This window comes from Pongo pygmaeus, chromosome 8, assembly GCF_028885625.2.
Source record: "Pongo pygmaeus isolate AG05252 chromosome 8, NHGRI_mPonPyg2-v2.0_pri, whole genome shotgun sequence".
In the NCBI taxonomy this organism is placed as follows: Eukaryota; Metazoa; Chordata; class Mammalia; order Primates; family Hominidae; genus Pongo; species Pongo pygmaeus.
In genome coordinates this window covers 15,653,368-15,678,211 of record NC_072381.2, presented here as the reverse complement: position 1 = coordinate 15,678,211, position 24,844 = coordinate 15,653,368, and the positions used below count along the sequence as shown (strand labels likewise).

Here is a 24,844-nt window from a genome sequence, read left to right as displayed (position 1 = left end):
GATTTGGGAGGACAAATATCCAAACCATAACAGCAGCCTCGATCAACTGGGGCTTCCCCTCCTCCTCACTGTGCCAGGCTCTGCCATGGTTCTGGGATGTCCCAGCACCCACAGGGCTGGGCTATCCAAGGCCTCCCCTCCAGTCCATGCACTCCACCTCCCAGGGTTTCTACCACTGGTCTTCAACAACACCTCAAGCTACCCTGCCTCCAGGCCATTCGACTCAACTTTCCTTTGTCCTCCAGTTCAATCTCCTATTTTTATGATGGTCTCACTTGTTCTCTTCAAGAAAATTTTTCTTCCCTGGTATAAATGCTTTCTCTGACACAGTTACCCCATCCCACTCTCAGGACTTCCTCTGGCCATACCTTCTTTCCTGCTAAGCCTGGACTCCATGATGAGTTACTTGAAACACGCTTTTACAAGCCCCCATAACCTCCTGTTTCTAATATCCTTCCAAGGCCCTGCCCTGAAAATCTCAGTCATGCACAGTCCCACAACCTGGCTTCTCTACCCCATAGCCTGATGGTGCCATGACAGATTGATGTCGGGGCGCACGTTCATGGAACCGCCAGCTTCACAGGGGCATCTGCCATTGTGATGATAGCATCCTCCTCGTTGCCTTGCCTAAACCTTCACCACTCTCTCTGTCCTTCCTACGCAATAGCTCTATCATTACTATTAGGAATGATCCATCTCCCCATCCCAAACCCCTCCCCACCTGATAGAGTTAGGCTTTGTGCCCCCACACAAATCTCATCTTGAATTATAATCCCCATAATCCGCATGTGTCAAGGGAGAAACCAGGTGGAGGTAATTGGATCATGGGGGTGGTTTCCGCCATGTTGTTCTCGTGATAGTGAGTGAGTTCTCACGAGATTTGATGTTTTTATAAGTGTCTGGTAGTTCCTCCTCTGTTCATTCTCCCTCCTGCCACCTTGTGAAGAAGGTACCTTGCTTCCCCTTCACCTTCTGCCATGATTGTAAGTTTCCTGAGGCCTCCCCAGCCAGGCAGAACTGTGAGTCAATTAAACCTCTTTCCTTTATAAATTACCCAGTCTTGGACAGTTCTTCATAGTGGTGTGTGAATGGACTAATACACCACCCCACCCTTCCACACACCCCTAATTATCTCTCTTCCATCCTCAATTTCTTTCTAATGCTTCCAGAGAAAGCAGGATTATTCCTCCAGCTCCGTGAATTAACTTTGCTACATCAAGTATCCCCATCTCCCGTATCTTCAGCCTCTTCCTCTCTCCTTGGACATTCCTCGGGTTCTATAAACTTTGTTAAATTTCTCCCATCTTCAAAACAAACAGTAAGTGCAGTAATTTGACTCTGTATTCTCTTCCAAGAACGGACCTCTTTCCCCTTCCATTTATAGCCAAGCTGTGCTTGCTATCCCTACTTTTTCATTTCTCATTTACTTTTTTTTACAATTTTACATTTTTGTACATTGTTCATAATTTTTATGTTCAGAACGCTAAATGCTCATCATAAGAATATATCAAGCAATATGTAAAAACAAAGAAGAGCATTTTAAATATCTAATAGTGTTACCACCTGTTTACTGTTATTTTTTCCATTTATTTATGCATTAACTTATTTTTCCACAACATCCATAAACATATATATATAGCCAACGGATAAGGAGACTTGGCCAGGCACAGTGGCTCATGCCTGTAATCTCAATATTTTGGGAGGCTGAGGCAGGAGGATCACTTTAGCCCAGGAGTTCAGGACCAGCCTTGGCAACATAGCAAGATGCTGTCTTTACAAAAATGAAATTCAGCAGGTGCAGCGGGATGTGCCTGTAGTCCTAGCTATTTGGGAGGCTAAAGCAGGAGGATCACTCTGCTGTAATGAGCAGCGATTGTACTCACTGTGCTCCAGCCTGACCGACAGAGTGAGACCCTGTCTATAAAAATGAAAAATAAATAAATAAGGAGACCCTTTTAAAATCTACAACATTATTATCATACCTAAAAAGAAATAAGCAAAACTTCCTTAATATCATCGGATCTCCACTACTCTAACACTTTGAGGACTGCCCTTCCAGATTATTTCTATTTATAGTAGATCTACAATGTCAGATACATCCATTTTTATTAAAAATACAATCTTACTATGTATGCTGTTGTAAAGCTGTCTTTTCCCCTTACTAATATCTTGTATCTTTCTAAATTCCAATGGAGCTTCATGTCATCATTTTTAAAACCTGTCCAGTAGCCTTCTGTATAAATAGATCATAACTTAATCAGTAACCTGTATATGCCTACAAAGTGCTAAGCTACGGTTTTTCTTCTCTATTATAAATAGTGTTGCTACAAACATCAATATTTGTTTTGATGCCTTATTTGGGGACAAGGCTCATCTTGTCTCTGAGCCACAGGGAATTTAATATAAGAACAACAGAAGGATTTAATTTCATATTTTTAAATAATTATCCATTTGTTAAAATCCTTTCACTCTCGAGCTACTGCAGTTAAATTTCCACCTCCACCAATCTGTCCTCATAAAAGGACATCTGTAATTTTGTTCTTTTTTTCTTTTTATATTTTTAGAAGCAGGGCCTCACTCTGTTGCCCAGGCTGAGAAATCAGTGGCATGATCGTAGCTCACTGCAGTCTTGAACTCCTGGGCTTAGATGATCCTCCTGCCTCAGCCTCCCAAGTATCTGGGACTACAGGCTTGTACCACCACACTGGCTATTTTTTTTTTAATTAGCAATGAGGTATCACTATGTTGCCCAGTCTGGTCTCAAACACCCGGCCTCAAGCCAAGATCCTCCTGACTCGGCCTCCCAAAGCGGTGGGATTACAGGCATAAGCCTGGCCCGTAATATCTTTTTAAATTTAAGTTTTGGGGTACCTGTGAAGAATGTGCACGTTTATTACATAGGTAAACATGTGCCATGGTGGTTTGCTGCACCTGTCAACCCATTACCTAGGTATTAAGCCCAACATGCATTAGCTATTTGTCCTCATGTTCTCCCTCCCCCTGCCCCCCTACCCCGACAGGCCCCAGTGTGTGATGTACCCCTCCCTGTGTCCATGTGTTCTCATTGTTCAACTCCCACTTATAAGTGAGAACATGCAGTGTTTGGTTTTTCTGTTCCTATGTTAGTTTGCTGAGGATAATGGCTTCCAGCTCCATCCATGTCCCTACAAAGGACATGACAAAATTGCCAAGTTCAGTGCATAAAGGTCTTCACCCTTCTTTACTCCTCTGCAGGATTTGGCATTCTTTGTAACTCTCTTATTTTTGCAACTTTCTTTTCCTTAGGCTTCTATAAAAACGACACTTTCCTAGATTACCTCCTACATCTGATCTCCCTGCCTTAGCTTTCCTCTCCAGATTATCTTCATCTCCCTGTTTCCTGGGAGGCTCTAAGTGACTCTCTGCTTTGTGTTTTGCATTTTCTCATCTGGCAATGCAGGCCAGCTAGCAGGCAGTTGAGGTACAGCTGGATAGGCATAGATGGGCCCCAGACCAAGCATGCAGAACATCAAACAGAGGCTTGGTGAGTGTGCCTGGGGCGGTCGGGAGTGAAGAGCGGGTTGACATGCTGGAGTGAGGGACCTAGGGTTCTTGGTCAGAGAAGAGGCTGGAGAAACCGGCCAAGGCCAGCATGTGAGGACCTGTGTATGCCATTCTAGGGAGTTTGGACTCCATCCTTCTGTTTGTCTAGTAGGTTTTTCCAGGTTTTTACGACATACTGGGCACCCTCATTTCATCTTTTGTGATGCAGCCTACATCTGCAATGTAGAAATTTCTTTTCTTCATTCCACAGACATGGGCATACTATTATTGCTCCTCTGACTACAAAGAGAAACTGTGTAAAAGAAATCATAATTCTCAAGGGTGGGAGTGGGGAGCAGAAAATTAGGTCTTTGCATTCAGTGGGTCTAAAATAAAGAATGTTAATGCGATATTCTGTGTGATTTATTGGAATTCTCAAAATATTTATCCAGCCAGCAGATGGACCCAGCATGGAACCTGAGATAAAATAGTAAGTTCTAGGACATTTGCAAAACAAACTCAGGGCTGAAAACAGACTCCACTGCAGCACAGTGAACATGTAGCAGGCTTTCGAAAAGTCGTTTTCATCAGGGCAGAGTTTTCTCCAAAAGGAGCGCAGGAACGTGGGGTTCAGCCATGTGGATGTTGGGTCTTTGACCACATCAGGCTGTTTCCCCAAATGAGGTTGGCACCTCACTATTCTATCACCTCAGGATTCATCTCCCCATACAGAACGTTCCTCAGTTTAACCGGCCCCACTCTACAATGAGAGGAAAGTAATGAGAGAAGGATGGCTCATGTCTGAAACGTCACTTGCATGTTTTCTATCCTTATGGGGAAATGACTTCTGCTTCAAATCTTCTCCTTGCAAGATAAACTTCCCAGGAATGCATTCCCCATGCTTCATGAATTCCTGTCATTGAAGAGTGGAAAAGCTTATTCCTTGTGCGTGCAGGTCACGTCACTGTCAAACACACTGCTGGTAATCACGTGGCTGGATCCTCATGGTAATTATATTCCACTGAGGAAAAAAAAAAATTGCCTAGAGTTCAAGGCTAATGAAAATGCAGCAACTGTTCATGCGTTTGTATGTGGTATCTCCCACTTTCTTTTTGCAGCCTGCTGCCTCCCCAGAGGACACCCCTGAGCTCAGCGCCTTTTTGCGAAACTCTACTATTCCTCATCTTGTCAGGAAGAGGGATGTGCCTGTGGTCGAATTCCACAGACAGAGCCCTGCAAAAATACTGGTGAGTTATCCCAGTGTGCATAGAACTGAGGGAAATGAGTGGCTTGGATAGAACCCCCAAATACAGATGGTTTTAACTTCAAGGATTGTTCTTAGTCTCCTTCAGTGCTCAGATATTCCTAACGTTGTTTGGCAGTATTTATCTCGAGAATGAAAAGCAACTTTTCTGTAAGAATTAAGGAGCACTTGCAATATAACCTTTTCACTTTTCTAAAGCTGCCATGGAGGCCACTTTGGAGAATAATGGTGAAAACATCAACTGTGACCTTCAATCCATTTCAGGAACATTCACTTTCAGTTGTTAGTCCATACATAGATGCTGGGCTGCGGTAGTTTGAAGTGAGCATGGACTCTTGGAGTTTTGTACCTGTCCCAGAATCTCAGAGTCTTCTGCTTATCTGGAAGAGGCAAGAATGGAATGGTGTGTTCAGGGGTGGGTATGGTGGCTCACACCTGTAATCCCAGCACTTTGGGAGGCCGAGGTGGGAGGATCCCTTGAGGCCAAGAGTTTGGGACCAGCCTGGGCAACATAGCAAGACCCAGCCTCTACTTTTTAAAAAAAGAATGCTGTGTTCAGGTTTCCTGGGCCAAAACCCCGGCTGAGTCTTAGCATTGGGGTCTGTGGCAGCTCAAGCCTGAGCTTAGTCAGCCCTTAGCAATACTATCTTCAGTGTTCATGAGACAGCACTTTTTTTGTTTGTTTGTTTTGAGACAGAGTTTTGCTCTGTCACTCAGGCTGGAATGCAGTGGTGCAATCTCAGCTCACTGCAACCTCTGCTTCTCGGGTTCAAGCATTCCTCCTGCCTCAGTCTCCCGAGTAGCTGGGACTACAGGCACATGCCACCATGCCCAGCTAATTTTTGCATTTTTGTAGAAATGAGGTTTCACTATGTTGGCCAGGCTGGTCTCGAACTCCTGACCTCAAGTGATCTGCCTATCTCAGCTTCCCAAAGTGCTGGGAGTATAGGCATGAGCCACCACGCCTGGTCAGGGTCAGCGTTTTTGATTCTATTCTCCCACTCATCCTACTGAAGCAGCTTCTAGTGCTTTATGTTTTCATGTGAATATTCATCCTCTTCCCTGACCATGTGGCAAGGGCTCAAAGTGAATGTCAGGGTTTATCTGTGCTCTGTAGACCACGTCCATAAAAAGTAGGAAGCTGCATTCACATTCTCCAGCTATGCAGAAGTAATCAGAGATCACCTCAGAAGCTAATACCCTTCTCAAAAGCAAGCAAACAAGAGAAGTGGGGATGGTGAACAGGTACAAAATATAGTTAGATAGAATGAATAAGATCTATTGTTGGATTGCACAACAGAATGGCTACAGTCAACAATTTATTGTACATTTAAAAATAACTAAAAGAGCATAATTGGAACATTTGCAACGCAAAGAAATGAATGCTTGAGTTGCTGGTACCTCATTTACCCTGATGTGATCATTACACATTGTATGCCTATATCAAAATATCTCATAGACCCTATAAATATATATACCTACTACATAACCATAAAAATTAAAATAGATATATAAAATAAAGATAAAGCAAGAAAACAAACATTCTGTGCTTGGGGCAGGGACAGGCTGGGAACACTGGGTCTGGTATGGGGGGCACAGACCAAGCAGGTACTTCCTGCCCCAAAGCTGCAGTTCAGAAGCTCAGTCCAAGATGCAGTGATTTGTGGTGACACTGAATCAAAGGCCACAGTGACAAGTCCAGGGTTGTCCATCCAAAGAAGCAAGCCAAAGGAGAGACCTGGCTGGGCGTGGTGGCTCAGCCTATAATCCCAGCACTTTGGGAGGCTGAGGTGGGCAGATCACCTGAGGTCAGGAGTTCCAGACCAGCCCTGGCCAACATGGTGAAACCCATCTCTACTAAAAACACACAAAAAAAATTATCCGGGCGTGGTGGCAGGTGCCTGTAATCCCAGCTACTCACGAGACTGAGGCAGGAGAATCGCTTGAACTGGGGAGGTGGAGGTTGCAGTGAGTTGAGATCGTGCCACTGCACTCCAGCCTGGGAAACAGAGCGAGACTCCGTCTCAAAAAAAAAAAAAAGAAAAAAAGGGGGGAAGGTGGAGGTAGAACTGGAAGAGCCTGAACCAAGGAGGATGCTGGAGTTCTTTCTACAGGGGCAGCAGTCACAGCCCTGGCTGGGTTGAAAGCCATTAGACACCTAACCTACCTATGCTGCTGACCCTCTCCAGACAGGGTTCATCCCAAAAACTTTGAATGGCTCCTAGACTTGTCGAGGTGCCACGGTGCACTGGCCCAAGGGAGATCCTCCCTCCCTCCCTGTCTGCAGTCCTGACAGCCCATTAGGGTAGGCGTCATGTTTTGTTTTCTCAGTGTTGTTTTCTCAACATGTAGCATAATACCAGCTCATCTGTTGAACAAACATGTGAATGACATAGTGAGTGAACTCATCACAGACAGTATTAATAGCTTTTAGAGTCACCGTCTAAAATGCTCCATGGTGTGCCCTTCATGTTCTTAACCTACACGCTCTTAATCCTAAATCCAATTATAAGCCAATGATATATTGCAAGCCATTTAAAAGACAGTGTCGGTAGTGACCAAATTGATTAGCCACCGGACCTGCTGAATTCAAAATAAAACATTACGACATGAATAAATAAAATCAGCCATTTTTTATGACAATGTTCAAGGATGCTTTGGGGACTAGAACTGCTCCAGCCATTTATGAAACTGAAATAATTCATGGTAGCTATCACTGAAGAAAGGAAATCAGTGCTCAAGAAATTGAATCCCCAATTTCCTCATCTGTAGAACGGAAATCCATACACTTGATTTACATAACTGAAAAATTAAAGTTTAAGAAAGGATTTGCAATTCCCCCTTTGCTCTCTCTCTCCCTCTCTGCCATGCAAAAAAGGTTTTTGCTTTTCCTTCACCCTTTCCCCATGCTTGTAAGTTTCCTGAGGCCTCCCAGTCATGCTTCCTGTACAGCCTGTGGAACTGTGAGTCAATTAAACCTCCTTTCTTCATTTAAAAATAAAGAAAGAAAGAAAGGATTTGCAAAGATAAAATGTAATGACAGTATGAGGGAATGTTAACAATCAGTTGCCCCTTCAACTAAAGTGGAAAATGCACTGGGGATAAATAGTCTTCTATTCTCTCAGCCAATTTAGTGGCATCTGTGGGACCTGTGTGCATGTGCATACGTGCAAGTGTGTGGGTGCACACATGGTGGGAAGGACAGATGCAGAGTTCCAATACAGGAGACAAGACTCAGGAAGGATGATGCAAGGGGTGGATGTGGGCAGCCCCGAGGCAGCCATGAGACCATGGCTTCATGCCAGAGAGGCACTAGCCCAAAAGAATAGTGCATTCTTTTTTCTAATCCATAGGCTTAGGGTACAAGGAGCCAGATGAACAGCCCCTCCCCCCATAGGCTCTGCCTCTCCTGCAGTTCTGAACTCACGGCAATTCATCAGGGGGTCCCAGTTGGAGTTATCAGATGATACAGAGAAAGCTCATGAGTTTTTAAGGAAAACAAATGGGTGGCAAGCAGGGAGCTGAGGAAGTCCTAAATTAACTTCCTTTCCATTCCTGCACTCCTATATTTACCTTGAATTAACTATTTTTAAAAAACAAAAGCATGACAAAATACTTTAAAACTCTGATAATCATTTATTTCAGTCCAATAAAGTAGGATAATGCCATATTAAATTAATCATACTCCTGAAAATCCTAAATGTGTTACCCATCACATGGATAACTTTTTTTTTTTTTTGAGACAGAGTTTCACTCTTGTTGCCCAGGCCAGAGTGCAATGGTGCCGTCTCAGCTCACTGCAACCTCCACCTCCTGGGTTCAAGTGATTCTCCTGCCTCAGCCTCCTGAGTAGCTGGGATTACAGGTGCATGCCACCACACCTGGCTAATTTTTTGTAGAGACAGGGTTTCACCATGTTGCCCAGGCTGGTCTCTAACTCCTGACCTCAGGTGATCCACCTGCCTCAGCCTCCCAAAGTGCTGGGATTACAGGCGTGAGCCACCGTGCCCAGCTGGATAACTTTTTTTAGTCATAGCAAAGAGCCCTCAAAGAGGATATTAGGATAAAAGACATGTAAACAAATACTAGTTCTGTGTCTCATTGATGCAAAAGTTTTCAGGAGTTTTAGTTGGGGATGACGAAAAAGCTTTGGAGTTGGATGGAGGTGACGGTGGTACAACATTGTGAATGTACTTAATGCCACTGAACTGCACACTTTAAAATGGTTAAAATGGCTTTAAAAGGTGTGTCTTAAACACTCTTTGACATTCATTTATTTCATCTTGACAGTAGAAAATGTTTGAACTATAGAAATGGACAGAAAAATATAATGAGCAAATCTCACTTAAATAATCAGTTAAACTTAAGTCAAATGAAGCATTTGTTATGATAGAAGTACCTGAAGCTACAGGACAAAAAAAAACTATGGCAATTGGAAGATTGTAATTCAAGTAATTTTTTTTTTTTTTTCTTGAGATAGAGTCTCGCTCTGTCACCCAGGCTGGAGTGTGGTGGTGCAATCTCAGCTCACTGTAACTTCTGCCTCCCAGATTCAGTGATCCTCTCACTTCAGTCTCCTGAGTAGCTGGGACTACAGGTGCCCACCACCACGCCCGGCTAATTTTTGTGTTTTTTGAAGAGATGGGGTTTCACCACATTGGCCATGCTGGTCTCAAACTCCTGACCTCAAGTGAACGTCCCACCTCGGCCTCCCAAAGTGCTGGAGTTATAGGTGTGAGCCACCGCACCCAGCCTCAAGTAAATTTTTATGACACTGTAATGTTTAAGAAACATAACAGTAGGGAATCCATATACTATTCCTTTTAGGATAAATTAATAAAGCTCTGCATGTTATCATTTTTAAAAAGCTTCCATGGTGTACAACAGAACAGAAAACAATTGATATCATTCTCAGCAAACTAACACAGAGAACAGAAAACCAAACACCACATGTTCTCACTCATAAGTGGGAGTTGAACAATGAGAACACATGGACACAGGGAGGGGAACATCACACACCAGGGCCTGCCCGGGGGTGATGGGATAGGGGACGGATAGCATTAGGAGGAATATCTAATGTAGATGACAGGTTGATAGGTGCAGCAAACCACCATGGCACATGTATACCTATGTAACAAACCTGCATGTTCTGTACATGTATCCCAGAATTTAAAGTATAATAAAAAAGAGACATCTACAGAATTCTAATATGCAGTACCAATGGGAAAAATCCCTCTGAAAAACCAATGTCCAAACCTATGCAGTATTAATGATTTGAAAAATCAAAGTTCGACAGGGTGTAGTGTCTCATGCCTGTAATCCCAGCACTGTGGGAGGTCGAGGCAGGTGGATCACGAGGTCAGGAGATTGAGACCATCCTGGCTAACACAGTGAAACCCCGTCTTCACTAAAAATACAAAAGAAATAGCCAGGCCTGGTGGCAGGCACCTGTAGTCCCAGCTACTCTGGAAGCTGAGGCAGGAGAATGGCGTGAACCTGGGAGGCGGAGCTTGCAGTGAGCTGAGATGGCACCATTGCACTCCAGCCTGGGAGACGGAGTGAGACTCTGTCTCAAAAAGAAAAGAAAGAAAAATCAAAGTTCAAGTATGTTTTTTAATTTCCACTTCAGGGTATGTCTCATGAGTACACTGAGACAGTAGAGATCAATAACTAAATTTTTTTTGAAAATTGTATGTATTTGCATTGCAGGGTCCAGTTTTTTCCTTCTACTGTTTCTCTTTAAGTGTTGCTGTAAGGTAATTTTAAACTTCCGAATATCATAGAAACTCTCAGATGAAGGCCAAGGCAGTTCTTGATTTCCATATCTGGTTTCGTTAACATGTATATTACTCTCTTTTCTCTCTTACTGGTTCAAAAATTGCAAATTTTATGACCTCCTATGTCCTGGAGTCAAAACAACTCTGGATAGAAAGTGATTATGCGAAGTTTATTCTAAAATCAAAAGCGAAATAAGACCTCCTACATTTTTTGTTTAGTTAAAAACAACTTACTGAATCCCATTTCTGATGAGGAATTTGAAAGTGCAAAATACCAACATCCTGTGTTGGGATCATAATTTCCAATTTGCACAGGAAAAATTTGTATCTAAAACACTGAAAAATAATTTCTCCTCCGCCTAAGAATACCCTTCCCTTTCTCATAGTGGGCCCCTGCTGTTTCTGTAGCTATCACCTCTATCTCCTCCTCTCCAAACTTTCCTGTCTTCCCTTTCATTGCCCAGCTTCCAGCCACCTTGCCTTTCTTAATGCCTCTCCAGCATTTGATACCATTGGCCACTTCTTGAAACTATCACATTTCTGAAATTCCCCCCAAAACATCCCCTCCTGGTTCTCTTTCTGCCATTTGGATGGTCTCTTCTTAGAAATTCTCATCTAAGATTTCCCTCTGCCCATCCTTTCAATGCCCCTGTGCCCCAGGATTCCATCCCAGCCCCCTCCTCTTCTCTCTCATCCATTTAATTTTTTGCATGATCATATTCCCAGTCCTTCCTAAGTGCCTCCTGTCATCTCAGCCCTCCTTTACTGAATTCAAGCCTTAAAGGCATGATCTGGGTGTCTGAGAGCCACCCCTGTCCTCGCACACCCAAAACCCTTGTCTCCGTGACTTCTCAAATGTATCTCCTCTCTAGAATGCCCAGTCTCAGTGTTACCAGCACCCATCCACCCCATTCCTCTCCAAAGAGCATTCTCCATGCAACCTCTGTATAGTCATCATGTCTCTATTCTATTTTCTAAACTTCTCCAAAATTTATCTTCCTCTCTCCATTTCCACTGCCTCAGTATCACTCACCGGGGGCTCTTGCAATGGGCCCCTATCACCCTCCTGCCCCCAACTCTTCCCTCTCTCTTCTCTGTCCTCTCATATTACCCATCCCTCTAAAATACAAACCTGATCACTGTCCCCTGGATATAAAAGAATCACAGGCTCCCCAGTGCCTTTTGAATAAAATCTAAACTCCTTAGCATGCATAGGAAGACTCTTCATACAGACTGTCTCTCGTTGCTATCCTACTTCCATCTGTCCATTTCACCCTCATATACCCTGCCCTTCCCTTTCTCGAGCATGCCCTGGTCTAGTACAACAGAATCGTGGGCCAGGTCTCCCATTCTGCTAGGTGACCTCCCATTCATACCTTCATGTCTCATTCCAAGCATTGTCTTCTCCAGAATCCTCTAGCAGAGCTGGCTAACTGTGATCCCCATCTGCAGGGAGTCTACAACTCCTGACCTTGACACCCCTCTTCCCTCTGAAGGGCAGGGTTAGTGGTACACAGCATGTCAGCCGTGAAGCACAGGACAACATGAGAGTCCTTGAAAGGGCCACAAACCACAGAGTTTTGAGAATTCCTGTTCCTGCTGTGGGCACCTGTATTAGTCCATTTTCACGCTGCTGATAAAGACATACCCGAGACTGGGTTATTTATAAAGAAAAAGAGGCTTAATTGGCTCACAATTCCACATGGCGAGGGAGTCCTCACAATCATGGTGGAAGGCAGAAGGCACATCTTACATGGTGGCAGGCAAGCAGAGAATGAGAGCCAAGTAAGAGAGGAAACCCCTTATAAAACCATCAGATCTCATGAGACGTATTCACTACCATGAGAACAGTATGTGAGAAACCGTCCCCATGATCCAGTTATCCCCCACCAGGTCCCTCCCACAACATGTGGGAGTCATGGAAGCTACAATTCAAGATGAGATTTGGGTGGGGACACAGCCAAACAACATCAGCACCTCAGCACCCAACTCTAGCAGCCCAAGGACAGTCCACCCACCTGCCTTTGGAAGCATCCTGTAGGAAATGAACCTCACCGCAATTTATCAGACGATATATTACTAACCCCTTTGCAGAGAATTCTGAGGATCTTGAAAAATGTTCTCGAAAAAGGTTCTCATCATAATATGTTCCTTGGATTATTCTGTGTTATATCAATTTCATTAAAGTGAAATGTCTCAGTCAACTACTTCACATAATATCCAATACATTGATTTTTATTGAGTACTAACAGGCCAATGTTGAGGGCTTGAGATATGAAAAATGAATATGCATGGGCTACAAGATAAATTTAAACCCATGAGGGAGTACAATTAGAGAAGTATCATTCTGTGCATGGCACACAGAAAATGGATTATGATGTGTTCATTTATTTCCATGCTGGCATCCTATTAGAAAATCTGATTTGAGGCCAGGCACGGTGGTTCATGCCTGTAATCCCAACACCTTGGGAGGCCAAGGCGGGTGGATTACCTGAGGTCAGGAGTTTGAGACCAGCCTGGCTAACATGGTGAAACCCCATCTCTACTAAAAATACAAAAATTAGCCAGGCATGGTGGCGGGTGCCTATAATCCCAGCTACTCAGGAGGCTGAGGCAAGAGAATCACTTGAACCCAGAAAGCAGAGGTTGCAGTGAGCTGAGATCACACCATTGCACTCCAGCCTGGGCAACAAGAGTGAAACTCTGTCTCAAAAAAAAAGAAAAGAAAAGAAAAAAGAAAGAAAGAAAATCTGATTTGATAGATAGAATGTCATTATAATGAATCCTTTTGAGGAACCTACATTTCATATATTAAAGGTTATTCATTATACGCTGGGCAATTCTAGAAACTGATTAAAAAATAGCCTAATGAATGAAAGTCACAGAAAAGCCTCCTTTACAACCAGGAAATAATTTAGACAGAAGAACGTTATGGAACAAATGTATGTCAATGGGTCAGTAACTGTAGATCTTTAAGATAATATAGGCTCAGGAGTCTTCCTCTGCAACCCCTTCCAGAATTGCTGAACCCAGCATCGGGTATTATGAATATCTATAAGCAATGCCTTCCCCAGTTCTGAGAAAAAGGAACAGAACAATTAAATTGCTGCTGCAGAAAGACTGTCTTAAAGTCGTTCGAAAAGAGCTTAAATTTTATGCTGTATTTTGTGTTCCATTCATCCTCGCCATTAAACTGTGTTTTCTTGGTTGTTGCAATATATTGTTCTTTATTTACATTAATAATTTATGATAAGGTGATGACTTCTGAGGAAATAAAATGTAAATAAGCTAACTTCAGTGTTCAGTCTCTACCATGATTTAAAGACTCTGATGTGTTCCCACTGCTGTTTGCAGAATTGTACAAATATCGAGTGTTTACAAATCTCCTGTGCAGTGGGACGACTCGAAGGAGGAGAAAGCGCAGTCCTGAAAGTCAGGTCACGATTATGGGCCCACACCTTCCTCCAGGTAATAACCACAGAAGCACATACACACTGCTCACTGGGAGCCGCTTCGCAAAAGCTCAGTGGGAACTCCTTTCATAGAGATTTCTAATTTAACACTTTGGAAGTCCGAGGCAGATGGATTACTTGAGGCCAGGAGTTCGAGACAAACCTGGCCTACATGGTAAAAACCCATGTCTACTAAAAATAGAAAAATTAGCTGGTCTTGGTGGTGAACACCAGTGGTCCCAGCTACTTGGGAGGCTGAGGCATGAGAATCCCTTGAACCCAGGAGACAGAGGTTGCAGTGAGCCAAGATTGTGCCACTGCACTCCAGCCTGGGTGACAGAGTGAGACGCTGCCTCAAAAAAAAAAAATTAAAACTTGAATTTTAAACTTAAAAAAATTTTTTTTACATTTTTCAATGTAAAAGTTTCCATTTAAAAAATTATTTCAAATAAAATGTATGTGGAGGAGTTGAACAAGATGAACTGGTCATTTTTCCCAGCAGGTGAAGACAGTTTAAACATCCTGAGTCCCTAAGACCTTGAGAATAGATTCAGAAAATGTACTTAGTCCACTGTTATATACCCAGTGTTGGGCACAGTAACTATTAGTCAGTGGCAGCATGATGAGTATGAGAACATAATCCAAGATATATATGTCCAGAGAAGTTAAAATAGAAATCAATTTAGAAGGGAAATGGGAGATTGTTGTAGAAGATTCCTCTTGTCAGGTGGTCCTGCAGTATGGGCTCCAACCAGGACAGCACCCTCAGCCAAGCTCCAGGTACGTTGAGTATGATTTACAGATTACGCACCACTCCTGTGGTTGACTCTGCATCCCACAATAGCCAGGGATCATTCCATTGATTTGTGCACATTTTTTTGTTATTGCTTTTCTGAGATGGAGTCTTGCTCTGTTACCCAGGCTGGAGTGCAGTGGTGTGATCTTGGCTCACTGCCACCTCTGCCTCCTGGGTTCAAGCAATTCTCCTGCCTCAGCCTCCCAAGTAGCTGGGACTACAGGCGTGGGCCACCATGCCCAGCTAATTTTTGTATTTTTAGTAGAGATGGGGTTTTACCACATTGACCAGGCTGGTCTCGAACTCCTGACCTCAAGTGATCCACCTGCTTCAGTCTACCACAGTGCTGGGATTACAGGCGTGAGCCATTGCTCCTGGCCGACTGTGTGCATTTTAAAAGTTTAAAATCTCTTTTACGCTAAGAAAATGAGAGTTTCATTTTGGAAAGCGCTGTTCAAATGATACTACTGTGTTACAACCTTATTGCTTGGGGAGGATTTTTTTCTAATCCTAAATTAACTGTTACCACGTCTGTGCATTCTTGCTCACATTTTAACTACTAAACAAACTCATTTGGTTTATTGTGCCATGAAAAATCAAAGAGTCAAATCCCTTTGAGTCTAGTTATAAATATAGAATTTTTTATCTCTAGATTTTTATGCTATGATTTAATATGCTTCTATAGTCTTGTCAATCTTATTTTTGTTTTTAAAATAAAAATGAGGGAAATTAAAGTTTTAAGTCTAGCTATATAGAATTTTTTATCTCTAGATTTTTATGTTTTCTATAATTTAATATGCTTCTATAGTCTCATCAATCTTATTTTTGTTTTTAAAATAAAAACGAGGGAAATTAAAGTTTTGTTTTAAAGGTCATTGTGAAGCCATCTTCCTTTCTTCCTTTCCCTTCCCTTCCCTTCATTTCCCTTCCCCTCATTTCCATTCCCTTTCCTTCCCTCCCTTTCTTCCCTTCCTTCCTCTTTCCTTTCTTTATTTTTTCATTACTTTTTCTGTGTCTCTTTTCTTTCTTTTTCTTTCTCTCTCTTTCCTTCCTTCTTTTTCTTTCTATCTTCCTTCCTTCCTTACTTTATTTTCTTTCTTTCCTTCCTTTCTTTCCTTTCTCCTAAGGCAGAGTTTCTCCATCTCTGCACTATTAACATTTTAAACCAGATCATGCTGTGTTGCTGGGAGCCACCCTGGGCATTATAGGATATTTTGCAGCATCCCTGGCCTCCACCTAGTAGGTGCTGGTAGCACCCTTACCCCAGGTGTGACAACCAAAATTGTCTCCAGATATTGCCAATGTCCTCGGGGGACAACATCATCCCATTTTGAACCAATGACCTAAGGAGAGGCACAGTGCCCAATTTATTTGACTTTTTAAAAAATCAAACCATTGTGTATTCATTCACTCATCAAATATGTAGGGAGGACCTACTGGTGCCGCTGCTTCAGGGTCTAGTTATAGGAGAAATAGCTGTGAACACAACAGACATAGCACCTGCCTTCACAGGGCTGTTATCTCAGTGGAGGGAATCAGAAACTGAGCAGGCAAACAGATGCATCAGTGCCAGGAAGAAAGTGGAATGGGGTAGTGAGATCAGGGCAGTGGGATAAATAGTAGGGAGTGGGGCTGCTTCTGCAGGTATGATGGGCACAGGAGAGCCCTAGGAAGAGGTGCCACAGAACTGAGACCCGAGTCACGCAAAGACCTGCAGGCAGAGCCCCAGACAGAAGACAACCAGCTGTGCAAAGGCCCTGAGGCCAGAATACTTTAGACGTGTTCAAGGAACAAATGGAGACCAGTGTGTCAGTATTACCACTGATGAGACAGAAATTATAGGAATTACATACCATGGATGGGAGCCTGATTTTAGTCTAAGTGCAATGGACCACCACAAAATTAACCTAAGGAGTGATGTGATAATAATTATGTTTTTTAAGGAACACGAGTAAATAAATAAATTAATACATACTCTAACAAAGCAATACTACACAGTAATAAAAAGGATCGAATTAGATACAATGGCATGGATGAATCTCAGGCACACAATACTGAATTTTAAAGTCAATTATGATTCCATTTATAAAAAGCTAAAAAAAAAAACAGGCAAACTAAGCAGTAGGTTGGTAAAAGTTTAAAGGAAAAGAAGGAAATGAAAGTACAAATTCAGGAGAGTAGTAGCCTCTTAGGGTAGAAGACATTTAGCAAGAAACGAAGAGAATGTTTCAAAGGTACTTGTAATGTTTCACTAAAGTCAGCGGTAGGCATGTGGATATTCATCTTGGCTTCTTTCTCTATCATCATGTGTTATAAATGATTTATGTTTACTCAGCATCTAATAAAACAGCTTTGAAAGGGCAATATTGAAAGCACTAGGTTTGGAAGCTACTGCAATAGTCCAGAGGGAAATGGTGGTGGATTAATCTAGGGCAAAACAGTGGAGCAAGTGGAGCAAGGTATGAGTCTGGATTGATTTTGGAGGAAAAACTAACAGTACTGGTTGAATTTATTGTGAGAGGATGAGAGAAAGAGAAGAATCAAGATTGACTCCAAGGTTTTTTTGCCTAAGCCAAATGGTGAGGAAGACTTGGGGGAACACTGTTTCAGGAGAGGAAACCAAGAGTTCTGTTCTGAACCCTGTATTAGTTATCTATCGGTGCATAACAAATTTCCCCAAAACCTAGCAGCTTAAAACCATAGACATTCATCCTGTCACTCTCAGTCAGGAATCTGGCTATGGTTTAGCTGGGTGATTCTGGTTCAGTGTCTCTCCTGAGGTTACAGCTGAGATGTCGGTTGGGGCCGAAGTCATCTGAAGACTTGAGGGGCTGGAGGCTCTTTTCACAACATGGCTCAGAGACATGCACAGCAGGCCTTACCACGTGGCCCTCTCCACAGTGCTGCTTGAGCGATCTCCTAACATGGCAACTAGCTTCCCCCAGGCAAGTAAGCCAGGAGATGCCAAGGCTCTTACATATTTTCTGACCTAGCCTAGGAAGCCACTTTCTGTTATTTCCACAATGTCCTATTATTTGCACATATCTGCCATATTCATTCAGTACGCGAGGCACCCACACAAGGGTGTGAATACCAGGAGGCAAGAATCCCTGGTGGCCATCTTGGAGGGTTGCTACCACAGATCGTTAGCCAACTCTTGAATTTCCTACTTTTAGATGCAATTTGTCTGAAAGCATAAACTATAAATCCTGTTTTTCTCTAGTCAGATGAAAGCTGGGAGTAAGCTATATTGTTGTGATCAATAGATTCATTTCTTAGGGCTGATGCAACAAAGGACCACAAACTAAGTGGCTTAAAACAACAGAAATTTATTCTCTCAAAGTCCAAAACCAGAAGTCTGAAACCAATGTGTCAGCAGGGTTGGTTCCTCCTGGAGGCTCTGAGGAATAAACTACCCCCTGCCTCCCTTCAAGTTATTTGTTTCTGTGGGGTTTTGGTGGTGGTGGTGGTGTTGTTGTTGTTGTTTTGGTTTTGTTTTTTTGATAGAGACAGGGTCTCACTATGTCACCCAAGCTGGAGTGAAGTGGTGCAGTCATAGCTCACTGCAGCCTTGAACTCCTGGGCTCAGACAACCCTCCCACCTCAGCCTCCTGAGTAGCTGGGACTATAGGTGCCTGGGACTATAGGTGCCTGGCACCATGCCAGGCTCAGTTTTTAATTATTTTTATAGAGATTATATCTTGCTCTGTTGCCTAGGCTGGTCTCAAACTTCTGGCTTCCAGTGATCCTCCCGCCTTGGCCTCCCAAAGCACTGGGCTTAGGGGCATGAACCACCAGGCCTGGCCCCTCCTAGCTTCTGGTGGTTGCCAGTAATCCTGGGCATTCAGTGGCTTGTAGACCACCACTCTACTCTCCTTCCATCTCCCATCACCTTCCCCTCTGTGTCTCTGTGTCCCTGTGTCTTCTGTTTCTTATAAGGACACTCATTGGATTTAGAGCCCACCCTAATCCCAGTACAATCTCATCTCAAACCTTACCTTAATTAATTCTGCAAAGACCATTATTCCAAACAAGGTCATATTACGAGATTCTAAGTGAACATGAATTTGGGGAAGACATTATTCAACCCCCTAAAATCAATAATCTTCCATCCCCACTAGCAAAGCCTGACTCTATTTTGCTACAGTATTGTACCAATTTCTTTAATCTAGTAAATATGCTCCTTAAACTACTTCACCAATCTTACTAATATGAGAAGAAAGCAATTAATTAGGGTTTAAATTGTTTTTGTTATGACTCTGTTCACTACATACATTTTCCATCTACTCTTAGACATTATCACTAAATAGGCAACATTTTGAACCAGAACAGTTGGGGCTGAAGTCATCTGAAGGCTTGAGTGGGGCTGGAGATGCAGTGCAGATGCTCTTGCAGTTTGGGTAAATATTGGCAAAAGTGTATCAGTAAACACAGGGGTGAGCATATTTTTGAATTTCATATGTGAAAACTGCTTATTAGCAAAGGGATGTGCAAAAAACTACAGAAATACATTAAATTCAAGTTTTAGGAGGAATGCCCCTGACTAACATTAGACAGAGTCTATTTTCTCTGTCTTTGGTAGATACTGGGTCAGGATGCAGGAGCTCAGTTCCATTCCTGCCTGGTTGTGTTCAAAGCACTTAACTTTCATGGGGCTCAAGTTCCGTATTTGTGAAATGAAGAGATTTGACTAAAGTCTCCTTTCATGCCTGAAAATTCACTGATTCTATAGGTAGCTCACAGGTAATTTATGGTGTTTATTCTACTTGGCGTAAGCCAGCAATAACTCTGTATGCTCTTAATAGCCTACTTTTTTATTGTGTTGATGTTTTGGTTGACCGAGACAGACTACATCTAAATGGCTCTTTACACTTAAGGAACAGCCCGCCAATCTTTCCAAAGAGGGTTGTTTGTCTGCAAATAGTCAGGTTATTATTGAGTGATTGCCATGTAGCTAAGCACCGTGATACACGCTTGTATATGAATGACTCATTTAATTCTTACAGCAATCCCGTGGGACATGTATTATTATTGTCAGCTGCATTTTATAGATGAGCAAACTGAGACATAGATATTATATGGCCTTCCCAAGTCACATAGAGAGTAAGGGGGAGAATCTTGAGCTTTTACCCTATGTATGTTACTACACTGGACTGCTGAACTAAAGATTACTATAACAGCCTCTGTAGACTTTATATTTTGATCACTGTACTACAGATGGCTAAACTATAACTCTTATATTATGGATAACTATACTATAACTTCTATATAAAGGTTTTAAATACTGTGTATTAAACTTTTTCAAGATATTTAAATTGGATAGCATGCTATTTCAGAATCCAATAAAGAAAACATCTTATGATTCTTGAATTATACTGTCCAATACAGTAGTAATAGTCATGTGTGGCTATTTAAAGTATTTCAATTTGACTAAAGTTTAAAATTCATTTCCCCAGTCTCACCAATCACATCTTAAGTATTTAAGAGTCACAGCTCATGGCTACTGCATTGGTCTGTGCAGATTAAGAGCATTTCTCTTATTGAAGAAAGTTCTATGCAGCAGCACTGTTTTAAAATATTAGGGAAGTATATTTCCATTCAAAATTGCAAGATTCGATCATATAATCAATTATTATATCTATGATTATAGACCTGGATTGTGTTTAGTAACAGCTTTGTGACTTTCCTTATATCCCCTCGTAAAGTAAGAATTAGGCCCGCTTTGCCCCATAACAGTGTCATTGGCCACCTTAAAAGGCAAAATCTCTATCAGGAATCTACTTTCCCCTAAGTGTGATGTTACAGGTTTGAATAAACACAACAGCTTCCTGCTCGCCCTCCTGTGTAGTGAGCAAAGACAGCAAAACGAGGTGATATGTAGACCAAGGGGCTGAATGTACTGGCTTTACTTCAAAGTTTAGATATAAGCATGAAGCATGCAAGTAAACTTTTGGATTCAGATCTGCTGAGTGAATAAAATGTTGAAATTCTGCCATATGTAATGAAAAAAAAAAACTTGTGAGGTTGTGTTAGGAAGTTGTTTTGGGAAGGAAAGTGGAGGAATCTTCCCAAAAATATATCTGTAGTTGACACCAGAGGGTAAGCTCCTCAAGAGCAGGAGGAATGTTTTCTTGTCTTTGAATCTTCTTCCCAGCCCTTGTATCACCTGACACAGGATACTGCTCATAATGCTTTAATGAATGAAACATCTCAGGCCAAATGCTAGGTTTGGCTGGTACACAAGTCCTTGTCTATTTAAAATGAAACCAGTCAAACTAACCAACAAATGAGATCACAACAAATTATCCCTCATGGTCTAAGGCGAGTAGCTCAGGAAGCAGCAGATATTCTAGACATGTAAAAACTTGTGATACCTTTGAACAAAGTGAACAAGAAGTGATTTTTGATGCCTTTCTCTGGGGTCTCTGGAAATACCACCTTGATGGCTTGGTTTGAGATGCAAAAGTGATGCAGGGCAGGTGAACCCCAAAATTGGGGCTTAGCCCATGAGCATTCTTGGCTTCATTCAGAAAAGAATTCAAGCAACCCTATGTTGCCTTTTCAGGTGACAGGTGACACTGCTTTGTGGCAAAAAGGGGTTCATTCTTTATGAGAGGATGTAAGGAAAGTCACAATCTTGAACAGCCTTTTATTGAACTGGACCTGCTCCCTGAGGAGCAGGGCTAACTCCTAGGCAGCACACACAGAGCTGGACTTGGTGGGCTCTTGGCAACTCTCTTTATATCCACTTATACCCATGTTCAATTATATGCAACTTAAGCGGTAGGTGAATGCAAATTGAAGGGCAAGTTATTCAGAACTCTCTAGAAAAGGGGCAGTAACTTCCAGGTCGTTGCCATGGAAATGAGCAGTAATTTCTGGGCTGTTGCCATGGCATTTGCAAACTGTCATGGTGCTGGCGGGAGTGTCTTATGCTGATGAGCAATGAAGGCAGCTAGGGATTGCTTTAGTAGCTATTGGCTGCCTTCAGCCAGTTTCCTCCCTTCATCCTGTCTATACCAGGTCTTGTTTTAGTCATCAGGATTGTGACCAGAAAACAAGTCCTGTCGGTCCCATACCTCAAAAGCACAGGTACAGCCAAGAATGCACCTATGCTGACATCTGTGCCCAGCCAACCCATTCACCAGAAGAATCTTCCATGAGGAGCTTGGGCTCATGTTTGTTATGACATTTGGCTTTCCTCCCAAATACTTGCACCTCATCCTCCCTCAAGCCACAAGCTGTTCTGATTTAATGAGTTTAGCAAAGACTTCTTGCATTTTGGGCAGAGGCGAGCATCTCATTTTCTTACATCTTTCAAACTGAAACCCTCCAGGTTGAGATGAGAAGGCTTCCAAACTGAGGAGAGAACATGGATGGAACTGGAGCTGCTATGTTAAGTGAAATAAGCCAGGCACAGAAAGACAAATATCACATGTTCTCACTCCTACGTGGGAGCTAAAAGGGTGGCTCTCATTGAGGCAGAGAGCAGATTCATCATTACCAGAGGCTGGGAAGGGAAGGTGGGGTACAGGGATGAAAAGAGGTTGGTTAAAGGGTACAAAAACACAGTCAGAAGGATTAAGTTCTAATAGTCAATAGTACATTGGGGAGATTATAGTTAACAATAATTGTCTATTTCAAAGTAGCTAGAAGGAAGATTTGTAATTGTATTAGTATGTTTTCACGCTGCTAATGAAGACATACCTGAGACTGGGTAATTTATAAAGGAAAGATGTTTAATTGACTCACAGTTCCACATGGCTGGGGAGGCCTCGCAATCATAGCAGAAGGCAAAGGGGAAGCAAAACATGTCTTACATGGCGGCAAGAGAGCATGTGCAGGGGAACTCCCATTTATAAAACCATCAGATCTCATGAGACTTACTACAACAAGAACAGTGTGGGAGAAATCGCCCCGTGATTCAATTATCTCCACCTAGCCCCACCCTTGACACTGGGGATTATTACAATTCAAGGCGAGATTTGGGTGGGGACACAGCCAAATCATATCAGTAATGTTCCCAATGCAAAGAAAATACAAATGTTTGAGGTGACAGATACCCCAATTGCCCTGAGTTGATCATTACACATTGCATACAGGTACCAAAATAACACATGTACCTCCAAAATGCATGCAGCTAATAGATATCAGTAAAAATAAATAAGAATTAGGCTGCCTTTCCTCTTTGAGCCACACCCTAATTTGATTCTTTTCAGTTCCACAAGGCAGACAATTCAGGATCTCAGAGAACAGAGACAAGTCCAAAGAGTCATGATTGTTCTTTTATTACCTGCCCAAAATAATGACCCGCAGTATTGGGTCACACTGGCTCAGCTTCTGGTCCACTTCCAAAGGGGAGATAGTGTCAAATGTCTGAGTAGTGCAAGACCTCAACCCACAATGCTGACACAATTTATCTAGACTTAACCTGGGGGAGAGACATGGTGATGAATAATGTTGGCTGCAACTCCCCATGCTCCTTGGACACAACCAGGAGACAGATTCAAAGGGATGAGGTGTTTTGATACCTTTTATTTCATCTACTGAGACAGAGACCAGAGACCCTTAGTGACATTCAATCAGAATTCTGTTGCCTCGTTTGAGGTAGGTTCCATGATCAGAGCCAGTCACGAACTCCTTCTCACTTTGAGGAAATGAGAGGCAAGCTTCCCTCTATTCTGTAGTTGAAGTGGAAGAAGTAAGCACACACCCCAAAGAAGCTCTGCAAAATATCCTATATATTTGCATACAACATATCTTCCAGAAATGCTACACATAGATCTTTGTATAGTTTATAACCAGTCTGTCCATTCCCTTGTCTTCTAAGGAAACGTTATTTAAAAAAAAAAAAAAAAAAAACTTTACTTGAAAATGAAAATGTCAGGTGGTTTCTTGAAGGGTCTTTCGTAAAATTTGGAACTTCAAATAAAAGTTCTCCTGAGTTCATAGAAAACCTAATTCTAAGTTTAATAATTCAGAGAATCCAAGTGTTAGCCTCCTCATGATAAACTGTCATCTGAGTCTTTTATCATTTAATTATTTTGTTGGCATGCATTTATTAGCACTAAACTAAATTAAAAGCACTTCTTTAAAGACTGAACAAAAATGATGTCATTTTAACACCTTAACAATTTGTCATAAACTTGAATATTTTCACTGGCCTTTTCAAATTAGATTCTGCTTTTCTTAAGTGACATAGGCTTCCATAGAGTGCCAATTTTCTTAACTATAGTTTTTTTTTTTTTTTTTTTGAGACGGAGTCTCACTCAGCCGCCCAGGCTGGAGTACAGTGGCATGATCTCAGCTCACTGCAACCATCATCTCCCGGGTTCAAGTGATTCTCCTGTCTCAGCCTCCCGAGTAGCTGGGATTACAGGCACCCGCCATCATGCCCAGCTAATTTTTATATTTTAGTAGAGACAGAGTGTCACCATGTTGGCCAGGCTGGTCTTGAACTCCTGACCTCAGGTGATCCGCCTGCCTCAGCCTCCCAAAGTGTTATGATTACAGGCATGAGCCACTGCACCTGGCCAACTATAGAACTTTTTAATTGAATAGCCAGGATGACTGAACCACTTGCATTTAGTTGATTTGCTTATGATCACTCTATTGCTTGGCTGTTGCTTTTTATTTTTTTCTTAGAAACAGGGTCTCCCTCTGTTGAAGTGCAGTGGTGCAATCACATCTCATTGCAGCCTCAAACTTCCAGGTTCCTCCCACCTCAGCCTTCTGATTGTCTGGGACTACAGACCCATGCCACCACATCTGGTTAATTTTTGGTTTTTTGTTTGTTTGTTTGTTTGTTTTTTTGTGTGTGTGGAGATGAGGTCTCACTATGTTACCCAGGCTGATCTCAAACTGCTGGGTTCAAGTGATCCCCTTGCCTTGGCCTTCCAAGGCACTGGGATTACAGGCATGAGACACTGTGCCCAGCCAATTGTTACTTTTTATCCAAGAGTTGGAAGAGAGGTGCCTTAACGAATTCCCAAGTCTATACAACCTAAATGACAACAACACATTCCTCCTGTTA

At 42.4% G+C, this 24,844-nt stretch overlaps 1 protein-coding gene across 1 annotated transcript in view; it reads left to right on the top strand.

Moving 5' to 3' along the window:
• Positions 1 to 24,844, top strand: part of ITGA8 (integrin subunit alpha 8) — a 199,477-nt gene that overhangs the window by 150,823 nt on the left and 23,810 nt on the right. Inside the window, exons 26-27 of the mRNA XM_054436441.2 lie at positions 4,641 to 4,769; positions 13,918 to 14,031. Of these exons, the coding sequence (XP_054292416.1) occupies positions 4,641 to 4,769; positions 13,918 to 14,031 (243 nt within the window). The remainder of the gene's footprint in view (positions 1 to 4,640; positions 4,770 to 13,917; positions 14,032 to 24,844) is intronic.